Consider the following 12003-nt stretch of genomic DNA (forward strand, 5'->3'; position numbering starts at 1 on the left):
TTTTATGTTTTACCCCTTTTTTACCACCGGAACCCCAAAAAAACATGTAAATTAAAAAAAAAAACAATTCGACATTTTTGTTTTCAACATTATTGTTTCGACATTATTGTAATTCGACATTTTGTTTTCGAGATAATGACTGGACACCATAAAGCAGACATCATATGAAAATAAAGCAATGATAAAATAAAAGCAAAAAATGTGCAATTGGCCACAGTACTTAAAGAACAATTAACACAGATAGACAACGTAAAAAAACAGAGATCAATAAACAGTATATAGGTCAGAACAGCATATTACAGTTACATTTGTTCAATCTCCACACACAGTCATATATAGAAGTTTAGCCAGTTTCTATCGCAAGAGAAAAAGGGGAAAGGAGAAAAGAAAAGAGAATAGAGTGCAGTCTATCCGCATGATTGCCACAGCTAACGGGACTCTCTGGTGTTGCTACTGTCCATCTTGGTGTCTATCCTAGGTGGCCAATGAGGGCCTGTTAATCATATCAGTGCCTAAATCTCTAAAACAGTTGCTTCCCAATTCACCTTGTCATGCTTGTTGTACTGTAATCAGACCTGCAAGACTCGTGCTGATTCTAATCTGTTCCCGGCCGGCCGGCACGCCCATCTAATTCGCAATCTATAAGATGATGTTCATGATCAAAGACACGTTGTCAAACGCAACAGACCTAGTAGTAGATCTGTCAAGCAGAACATTTACTGATCATGAAACAAGGACACTGAAGAAAGGAGTAATGTGTGTACCAACATATAGCACCAACATGTTTGACACAAAAGTTGAACTCCACCAATTGGTACACAAACTGAAACTTAAGGTGTTCTTTGTGGAATTACCTCCACCAAAGGATTCAGGCGGAAGATCGGAGGAATAAATCGAATGTATCCCTAAGAGCACATTCACCGCCCCTAAAGTGTTCCAGTAATTCACATTTTTCACAAGATGTTATTATCAGACATGTAGAAACTCCATTTTCGGAAACCCAAAAACAACAACCTCAAAAGAGGCAAATTATCTCAAATAAGGGCACTACATACAGATCCGACCATCACTATTCGTCCAGCTGACAAAGGAGGGGATAGAGTGTTACTTGATACTAACGATTACAAAATTGAATGTGAATGGCAACTTAGTGACACTAACATTTATGCCAGTCTAGAACATGACCCTACCACAGGCCGATTTGGAACAGATTGTATCTTTAGCTGAAGAGATGGAATGGATTTCTCATAAAACAAGATCATTCCTATACACTCTATACTCCCAAATACTACATTTTTACCTACTTCCGAAAATACATAAAGAAATTCATAAACCACCAGGAAGACCTATTGTGGCTACTACAGGAGGGATTTTACAACCACTTAGGAGAATGCACTTCGATTACTTTCTACAGATTACTTTATACAGAAAACTCCAACTTCTATCAAGGACAGCACACATTTCCTACAAACACTGGATCAGATTCTACCCCGCGACAATGGCATTCTCTTCACTATAGATGTTAGTAGCCTGTACACTAGTATGCCATACGACCAAGGACAAGAAACTGTGGAATGGCTATTACTGAAACAAGAAGATATTGGAGCATCTAAAGAATTCATTGCACAATCTTCAAAACGAATGAGCAGAAAGGCAGAAGATAGGACGCAGACTTGAAGGGGCAGCAGAGCAGAGGATCGAATGGACTAAGGCAGCAGCAGGAAAACGGACTGGAGAGAAACCAAGAGAGGAAGAAGGTGGGCAAGACAAGGAAGAAGCAGCATACAGGGAGAGAGGTTCAAGGAACAGGTGCATCAGTGCAAAAGAGGAAGCAGTTGCAACACAAAGTTTGACCGTTTGCTAGGAGGTTTTATGGCAGCCGGCTTCGGAGTACCAGTGTTCTGGCATGTGACGTCAGCCGACATGCATACTGTGGAAGCCATGCTGGAGTGGGCCAGATAATAAATGCGACTCCGCCATCTTGGTGAGGGAACGGCCCATCTCTACCGCACCCATAACGACCAACAGGGATGTAGCCTCACATTAGTAATGTGATTGAGCCCAAAGGGAAAAATGAAACTATACATATAAGACATATTTGCACATCTAATAATAAAAACAATGATGGTACTGCATAACATCTAGTATTCACCAATGCAACTTTGACCATCTATGGAGGTTTTTTTTAATTGTGCTGATATAGTTTCTATTGTTGTGAGTAAACCTCATAATAAAAAAGATACTTGAGAAAGGATTGCTAGTTTTATGATCAGCATAGGCAATTTGAAGTCCTGTCTATGATACTAATCTCAGATAGACATGACTAGCCCTTTTTCTCTCCAGAAATATCCAATCGTATCGTTTGTTATTTTGCCAAAAAAACCACAATGGGGTATATGTTCAATCTGATTTACATCAGCAGCTCGGTTCTCTTTTCACAAATAGTTTATTTTATTTCTGTTCATTGCTATTTTTCAAATCCGTTAATGTTTATGAAAAGTTGGTGTTTTATTAGACAATAGGGTAATTTGCAATTAACCTAGGAAACATATTATGGGCCAAAAATGCCGGAGCCATACAATTGACTTAGTGCTGAAGTGGTGCTCTGTGATATTGTAAGAACAATGAAGATGCTTGAGAGGTATTAGACTTTACACTGACTTCTGACTTTCACCTCCACACGAGGTACAGGTAAAGTTGAAGCTGTATAAAAAGGGCTGTAACATCATTATAATAGTGATAGGTTGTGCAACAGAGATACGTTTTGAATTGGCAAAACTTTTTGATATTACTTTACAAATGGTACTGTTCCAAATACGCTACGTGACAAAACATCTAAATTTAAAAATGGATTGAGATTTAGGCAGACTGAATGTTATTTGCTTCTGCCAAATTGCCTTAGGTAGCGATTAGGCACTTTCCATTCTAATCACAAGGTCACGTTGTTCAACATTTTAACAATGATACCATTAACAGAGCATGTGATGGGCCTACAGGGCTGGATTTGGAGGACCAGGGGTTTAGCATCGCTCTCGGGAAAACCTTCCAATACACTCATTGATGTTCAGTTTAGAATTATGACGATGATTATTTTTAAATATACAATGAAATTCACCTCAGCTAACAGTTATCTTGTATATTTGTATCTCTTCAAGGTCTTGTTAATCCTCCCGAGATGTCCCAACATCACACCCTCACCCCTTCAGACCTTCATAGCCTCCGGGCCAACATTTCGGCAATTCAAAGCGAGACCCCCTATTTAAATGTAAGCTGGACTGTGAGTGGGTCTGGTAAGTACATCACATTCTTGTAGTCTAGGACATATGTTTTAAGACCATATAGTGCTCTACAAAAGGTGCTTTTGGAAATCGTTCCAACAGGAGTGGGAAATGTAAATTCAAATGTGTTATTTAGTGTTAAAGCCCACACTTAAGGGAGGTAGCATAACCATGATCAGAATGAAATCAGACAGGAAATAACTAAGCAACGGGAACGAGTCTTACAGTGAGCTCGTAAGGTAGACAAGGTAACTGTGCACCTTCAGAAAGTCTGACGCCTCAGAGTCAGATGGAACGACCTTGCATAGAGAAGCACATAACCTTATGTGTAGTCACTCTTCAGTTCACCACTCATGGCCGAAGATACATTGGTCCGGTTCCCTGCCAAGCTTTGAAGGTCATACTGACCAGCTTCTTCTTCACATGTGCACAACAGGAAAACGCATTTTAAGGACAAAACCAATTGAAGATCTCTCCTGCATTGATTTAAACATGCCCCATTTCATAACTACATGACGGATGCATGGTTCTGGATGTTTGCCTCACACTAGATCAGGGGTTTTCAACCTTTGGTTCTCCAGATGTTTTGAACTACAACCCTCATCATCCCTAACCAGCATAGTCAATAGCCAAAGATAAAGGGAATTGTAGTCCGAAACATCTGGAAAATCAAAGGTTGCAGACAGCAATGAAGGACCAATAATGTTAGCATAAGGTTCCAGGTTGTATTCTCACAGATATATTGCCAGTATATATTAATATTCCTTATCTCTGCCAAAATTGTAATTTCAATTTGATCTTTTAGGTGCTACTTTAGAGTTTTTAGTGTACGGCCTCAGATTGTGGGCATAGATACTGACCTCAGCCTTGATGTTGGCTAATACGTGGCCATAAGAACTGTCAAGAAAAGCTGCACAGTTTTGGCTTTTAGGCGGTGCTTTAGTCCAACTGGCAGTTGTGGATTAAAGTTGGCACTTGAGCACCACTACTAGTTGTGCTTTATATAGGCTGCTTCACTATCACCTAGCACAGTCTAATGAAGCTACACAGTGTTAGCTCATAGGTAGTGTTTTAACCCCACTGCCAGTTTCAGATTAAAGGTGGCAATTTAGCAACACCACTACCTTTGGTTCAAATATGGTGCTTTACTATCATCTAGTGTGATTACATAGTTTTCGCTTGCAGGCGGTGCATTAGCGTGCAACATGGTGCACAATTAAACACAGTCGAATCAGGGTGATGAGTGAGGCAGAGGGAGCGCAAGGGAACTACACTCCTCTACCATAGTTCTGCTCCTTTAGCAGGAGGCTAGCAGAGCGGAATGAGTTTCTTTTATCAGGAGTAGTCCACTCCAACCCTCCCCATGTCTTTTTTCCCCTGCTGCGGGCCCTATGTGCCAGGTGTTACGCTCAGCTATCTGTGCTGTGTCTGGATGTCATTCTTAGGGTGAGTTAGCCAGGCGAGGACATGCCTCAGATGGACTGTTTCATTGTACCCCACATCCACTGGACTAGAATCCTACTGCTGCCCCTCTTGGTTTGTTTTGGCTTAATTTGGGTGAGTTGTCTCACCTCAATGCCTCTTCCAATGGGGTGTCTCTGCTCCACTTCTCAGGCAGCCATGGATGGCTTTGTGGCTGGCCTGGAGAGTCCACTTGCTGCAGTTTTTGGCACTCTGCCTCACCCTGATATCAGCTCTTCCTTCCATGGAGGCCCAGGCTGCCATTCCTTTCTTCCTTGTTGCTGTTTTTTTGTTGAATTCAACTAGTAAATATGATTTTAACTGGATCTTTTCATCACTGGAAAGAGCTTGTAGATTATACTAGAGTCTGCTCTCTCAGTGTAATTACGTATTGCGCTAAGCAGGTAATAGCCAGCTAAATTGGGACTAAGCTGGATGCCAGGGTATCCCTGCGGGATGTTCTAGCAACCTTAATAGGCGATCATGCTGGAGGCTGGAGTCATTTCGGTTGACCCTTTTGGTCAGGTTCTGTCTCACTTCTCACACCATAATGTGGCAAATCGACAAACCATGTGAAAAAAAGTGTTAGGTAGAAATCGACGTTTACCTGCTGATTTAGGCACGTGTACATTCTAGTGGCTTTTATGGGTTTTAAACTGTATTGTTCCGCCCAGCCTGGCTCAAGTATTGCTCTGGCTTTGTGTGCTCTGCCTTAAGAATCCTTATGACTACTAAGGCAGTGGTACCCCACATGTAATCCACATTGTCCCAGAGTAGGTATCTCCTCTCTGTTAGTCATGAGGAATTGGTGATGGTGGCGTTTTGTTTGTGTAAAACTGCACTACTTGCTGGACACCATTTCACCTGGCTGTGTCTTTTTTGACTTCCTCGTCCATTTAAAAAAATGAGGTTATATGTGTTTGCTTGAAAGCCTGAGTTGGCACATTAATATCCCTTGTTCCTATTTGTGTGTGAGAGTAATTGGCCATCGTTGGCACTAGATCAGATCCCTTATCCAAGGTATGGGGGTGTAGTCAGCCTGGAACCATGTTCTTAATGGCATATGGATATCCCCCTCTGAAATAATCTGCATCCCGCCCTTTGTGTGTGAGTGTTTGCAGGGATGGGCAGCCATTGGCTGTCCACTCTTCTGTTTAATCTATGCTTGGTGTGTGAGTGGGTGCTGTGTACACTCACCGCTACCCAAGAGGGATACAAACAGACTGTTAGGGACAATTTTCAGAAATGTGCTAATTCCTCTCTAATTTAGAGACTCCTTTACTGCACCATTGCTGGATTTTGAGGACTTTAATATTTCACCTGGAGAGAGTGAGAGCCTTTTCCCACTCTCTCATGTATTTTGTCTATGATATGAACACTGTGTTTCTTTAGGTTGTGGAGTCTGACACATTCTATAGGCATTATCTTTCTACATTGTGACACACAGCACCTTCAGTGCAGTGGCACAGGGAAGTCTTTCAGATTTCCCAAAGGTTTAAAAGGTATAAACCTTTAAATACCTTTCTGTTGGATAACTACTGTTTCCAAGAGCAGTAAAGTGAAATTGACTTTACTTACCTTGGTACCTTTCTAGACCCAGCACACACTATCTTACCATAGGGTGCTGGAGGGGTTACTTAGTATCCCCTTAGTCTAGTTTCAATGTTATGCTACCCTTTCCTCGATAAATGGCTGGTGGCAGTGGTTTACTTTTAACTACCATGATGTGCTTTTAGCGCGGGTTGCGCTCACAGCTACGGTAGAGCACCCAAGGGTGCTATTTTTGTCAAAATGGCCCGGTCTGCTTTTTTCGCCATTTCTTTGTGGAAAGGTCCTTCTTGAGATTTACTCTGCGTGGCAAACCAGGTTTGGTCCCTTTGTTCATTTTGTCTTTGGTGGGATTCACAAGTGAAGCCCACCTCTGGCTCCAGTATGTCTGGCGGGCGCAGGAAGTGAGGGAGCTGCCCGAAACTCCCTGTGCTTAATCCCCTTCATTACAGAAATGCACCCAAGGTGATTGGCCAGCTGGCAGTCCAGAAAGGACAGCCACCCTGCTGTTTGACTGGCAGCTAGGCTAGAATGAATGGGAGAAACCTGCATAAAAGGTGAGGCTTTTTGGCTTGGAAGGCAGAGTCGACCACTGGATGAAGGAATCTGAAGAAGAACTTGGAAGAGACGCCTGCTGCAACTCCTGGACCATTGGTTTGCCCGGTGAAGCACTTCTGGTGTGCTGACGCTCTCGGACCAATCAACTCCAAAGTAAGTCCGTCTGGACATCCTCTCAAAGCTGGTTGTATTTCCACTGCTGCTGGAACCAAAGAGCCAGGGAGAGGAACACCAGATTGTGTGCGTTGCTTTTAAGTTGGCCAAGAGCTCCAGCAAGATCCTCCGGACTCCCAGGAAGCAGGACTGACCGAGCTTGAGCCACCTCAACAGAGTGCTATACCCCAGATGCAAGGAAAGCCCATTACAACAGCCAAAAGTCGACAGTGGTGCTATTTGCTGAGACGCGGGGAGCTGAAACCGTGAAGTGCCACTGAAAAGAAGTTGGTCCTTTTTCTGTCGCCGACCATCCCGTTTTGTTGCAGGAGTCCCCAGAAGTCCTCCCTCGTGTCCCCATGACTGAGTCCCAGGAACAACAGGATATGCAGAGCCACAGAGGAATAGAAGCCCGCTGGAAGCATTTTTTCTAATCAAAGGTATTGTACAGTCGAAAAGAACTTACCTCTTGTTGTGGTAGCCTTACCTGATCTCAGTTGAGACTTGTCTTGGTTGCTTCTGTAGAGATGCTAACAGCTTCTTTACCTCAGAAGACTAATCAGCTTTTGGCCCTATGTTGATTTCTTCTTTTCTACAAAGACTTCTAAAACATAGTGCAAGACCTTTACCTACCTGTAAGAAGTGCGTCAGCTCACCTAGACTTTTGTCCAATTGACGTTGGCCTGGCCTGGCTCCCTGAATGACTCTTCTTCCTTCAGTCTTGGTGTTTAGTCTTCCTTCGAAGAAGGGGTTAACTTACTTTGCATTGGGGGTTGCCAAAAGTACTTAACTGCTTCAGAATATTTGTGTGATCTCTTGTTGTGTTCTAATAACCTTTTTCTTTGACATACTCCTAAGTATTGCTCTAAAACAGTGATATATTAATTTCCACAGTGTCCTAGCTATTTAGGTCACCCGAGGGTGTAGGAAGTGTCTGTGTGTCATCCCAAATGGGTATTTGCTGATTTAGAGAAACTAAGAGTGTGTATCTTGGAGTGTATTTGTGTTACTATTATATTGCTCCTTCTGAAGAAGGCTTACTCATACTGACTGTTAAATAAATTAATAAGTGTTTAATCAAGAAACCTTGTGTATAAGAGTTTATTTGAGTACTTGTCACTGTGCATCTCTGTGTAACTCCCCTACTGCTCCCATTGACCCCTCTTGAGATAAGCCTGGCTGCTCATCACACTACCAACCTGTGTAGTGCAGACTTATACCAAAGGCTGGGTTCCTATTGCCAGGAGTTCAAGGTTGTTGTAGTGCACCCAAAGGGTACTGCTTCAAATCTTGCTCCAAACCTTGCTTTACACAGACCTTTTCACTCACCTTATCTACTGCTTGAACTCTTCACCTGCACTCATGGAAGGCCCTGCTGCGTGAAGAAGGACCAAAGCTGCACATCAGAATCCTGTGACTATCCACTCAATTTGACAGTGAAGCTCCTCCTCTCCGGAAGATCAGAAGGACCCCACTGTGGTGCTCCTTCTCCCTGATCTGGGGGATTTTGACAACACCTCCTGCTCTGAGCTCTCATCTCGCTGACGCTCCTGACTGTACCTGCATCACCAATCCAGAAGTGTGAGTCCCTGGACCTTGAGGACTCTCAAGCATTTGGACCTGAGGTTCCCCATCCTAGGGCACAAGGCAGGTGCTCTAGTTCAATTTCCTCCATCTCGGATGGTCCAGGGACCTGAGCTGCTTTCTGTCCTACAACCACACTGCCCAACACACCTCTTGTTTCTTCTGTTGTGGTTTGCCCCTTTGCAGTGTGACTTAACAAGTATATCTTCAATATAAAAACCTTCCCTGGGGTCCTGTGACTCTCACTACATCCTCAAAAGCCAATCCTGTGCCTGAGGAGGATGGAGGACACTTGCTTCCAACTACTAACAACCACGGAATCTTTGCTTTTCAGGTCCTCGGGTTTGGACCCTAGACCCTGAAGACTTTGAATCTTGAAATGTCTTCCTTTCAAATGGTCTGGGGGTTCCTTCTGCACTGATGATTAATTGCTGGAACCTACGGTGGTTACAAAACAACGTGAACAGTGATTGCCTCGAGAAACCGCAAAACAGCCTGTGTTGCAGAACAGACATCAGTGAAACAATGCATTAAACACCCGTCAGTGACCTAAATACAAGGTGTACAAAAGAGATTATCTATTTTGAAAGCTTTACTATTAAGAATTGAATTGTTCACTGTGAAGTCATGAACCAATTCGAAGTTAAAATACTGAAATAGTTGTGTGTAAAAGGGGAACTACGTTTTTCTGGTACTAAAGCAAAACTCACAGATACAGTTTCTCTTTTCGAAGACCAGTTGTTTGCAGAGGAGGAGCAATCCTCGAAATTTCCATTGTTAGTCCCCAGCCCATCCATGGATGAGTCCATCATCTTGCAGCAGATGGAGTTTGATTTTAAATGACACATCTGGAAAAAGAGAGGGGGGTTGAGTTAAATACATTGTATTTGGGGCACTTGAAGCTCAAGGAAGATCTGGAAAGAGACAGCATCGAGCAGGAAAACGCAACAGCTAACAGAACCAGAGAGCTGGAACTAAAACTGATAATCAAGGAGTTGGAGCTTGAAGCAGCAATGCAAATTAATGTGAAGGGATTAACCCTGTTGTGCAGAACTCCCTGATGATTGGTGGATGTAGGACGGTTGGAATGTCTGATGCTCTAAGCCTGGTGGGTATCTGGCTCAGAATGCTTTAGAAGCACTATTCAAATTAGATGAAACTGAGCAACAGAATTAGGAATGTATGAAAAACAGATTGATTGTGAAATTTGGTAGGACTACCACTCAATACCTTTAGAAGATTAGGGAGCATAAAAACATAGACATTGTGACGGGGTCCACTTGGGTAACTGCTTCCAATAAAGACCTGCATGGTTGGAGGAGAAATTACAAGGTGGACTCCTTTTGAAGGCCTTCTGAATGCTAGTTCCTCATAACTATACCAGTGTCTTTCTGACTCTAAGGAACCTGGCCTAAAATGCAGCTGATCTCCTGGTTTGCTACAGAGTATCTAAGCAGTGGTCTCCTCGGAAGAATGAGTGGCACAAGCCTAACGCTGAAAAACATATATCCAAACAAGCTCACAAAATAGAAGGGGCTGGGTCCCATGGGGTGCTAATAAGCCTAATGGAGTGCATGCCCTGAAAGAAGTTAAACAAAACCTTTGTGGGATGTATTTACCCATGCATCCGAGCCGTACCTCAAAACTGTGCAGTACTGACATGGAAAACATCATGATGGCCAGAGCTTCCCAGAAAATGCACAGGGAAATGCATGAAGAATAGGCTGCCACCCATTTTTGCCGATGTTATGGACACAGAAGGACACTGCCTAAAACCACCATTGGACTACCCACACAGTAGTCTGAAACCCTTGGGAATGGCAATGCTGATTGCCAAAAGCAAACCCATAACTGTTGGGAATTCATTTCTTAAATCCCAAAAATGGGTGCAGTACCAGTACTCACCACTATCCAAAAGCCGGCGTTTTAAAACCACCCTGTGTTTCTCTGAAGGCAGGCTCAAACTGTCTATTTTAAACATTGCAACACATCTAAAAACTCACTGGACACCAGCAGACATTTGGTAGAATGAAGTGTTGTGTGCCTACAAAATCCGGGAAATGAAGAGCCCAAAACAATGCTTATAACAAAACTGCTATGGAGTCAGCAGTTTAAGTTGCACTGGATTTAAAGACACTAAAATCGAAATGTTTAGATTAAATGAGTGACCTATGTTTGGTGTCACATGCCTTTGTAACTGTTGAAATGCCATAGTTTTGCACTTAGAATCAGCCTTCTAGCTGCATATGTGAAAATGTTTAGTTTTATTTGAATGCAGAAACTGGGGAACAAAAAGTGACATTTTATCTGAAACCCGGCTTAAGGAACTGAATTCTGCCTGGCAACTACCCCCATCAGGAGTGAAACTTGAGTCACAGCTGTGTTCCCAGGCCTAGCTGCCCTTTTGCTGCTCACACTAAGGATATGCCATCTATCTGATAATTGAATTACCTGTGCTCTACAGGAGCTCTGAACAAAGCCTGTCTTGACTCATGCAAAGGTTTTATTACAGCGGTCGTAAAATGTAGCTTCCTCTTGGCAGAAGCTGGGAGGGGCACTGCCTGTGAGAGCAAGCTGGCTTGGCAGAACTGGATAAACCAGTATTTCCACCATGTGACCTGGGAAACCACACCCCTTTGTAGCCAGAATATTGTTTAGAAAAAGATGAATAACTCATGGTGCGGACATGTGAAAATTTTATAAATGATACCATAATTCTTGTGATTTTTCTGCCCACATTTTAAGACGTGCTAGGACCCGGTGGTATGTTCAGGGGGGTTTTAGCGGAAAAGAGGATATTACTCAAAATGTGTGCATGTGAAAAATCTGACACTTCATCAATTAATCTCCATACTCCTTGCGCACATGTGTGTAAATTTGGGGTAATGTCCGGAATTGCAAACCAGTTAAAAAGTGCAAAATATTGCCATTTCTGAATGCAAGCTCCCAGGAAGAGCAGAGTTTGAACAGGAGATACCTCCTGTGATATGTGAGGGGTGCATATGATTTTAAAACAATATGTACCTCTGCAAATATGTATTTGTTTCAAATCTAGATTTGTGTGTAAGTTGACAGGAGGAGTGGACTCTCTGCAAGCCATAAAATGACATCACGCTGACACACACTTCCTTCCCCAATCAAATGAGAAATGGAAGTTTGACCAATTAGAAGCTGAGAGAGAGGTAGGGTCAGTGATGCTAGAACACACCCACATTCTAAACACATAAAAGCAGACAGACAGGACAGATAGGGACTTTCAAATCCATCTGCCGCTGGAAGCTCTGCCGGAAAAATCCATACTTTACCTCCATCAAACCTCCAGAGAGCCAAACTAGAGACTTCAATCTATCCAGAACTAGAGACCCAGACCAGAGAACCAGAGAGAGCTGACCCAGATCACTGTGAAGTGCAGAGACCAGAG

At 42.9% G+C, this 12003-nt stretch overlaps 1 protein-coding gene across 3 annotated transcripts in view; it reads left to right on the top strand.

Annotated features, from left to right (window-relative positions):
- Positions 1-12003, top strand: part of IL17RB (interleukin 17 receptor B) — an 833505-nt gene that overhangs the window by 292956 nt on the left and 528546 nt on the right. For all 3 annotated transcript variants that reach the window (XM_069643631.1, XM_069643630.1, XM_069643633.1), the window contains exon 3: positions 3156-3290. In XM_069643631.1, the coding sequence (XP_069499732.1) occupies positions 3176-3290 (115 nt within the window). In that variant the 5' untranslated portion in view covers positions 3156-3175. The remainder of the gene's footprint in view (positions 1-3155; positions 3291-12003) is intronic.

Source organism: Ambystoma mexicanum, chromosome 2p (assembly GCF_040938575.1).
Source record: "Ambystoma mexicanum isolate Mex_15411 chromosome 2p, UKY_AmexF1_1, whole genome shotgun sequence".
Lineage (NCBI taxonomy): Eukaryota > Metazoa > Chordata > Amphibia > Caudata > Ambystomatidae > Ambystoma > Ambystoma mexicanum.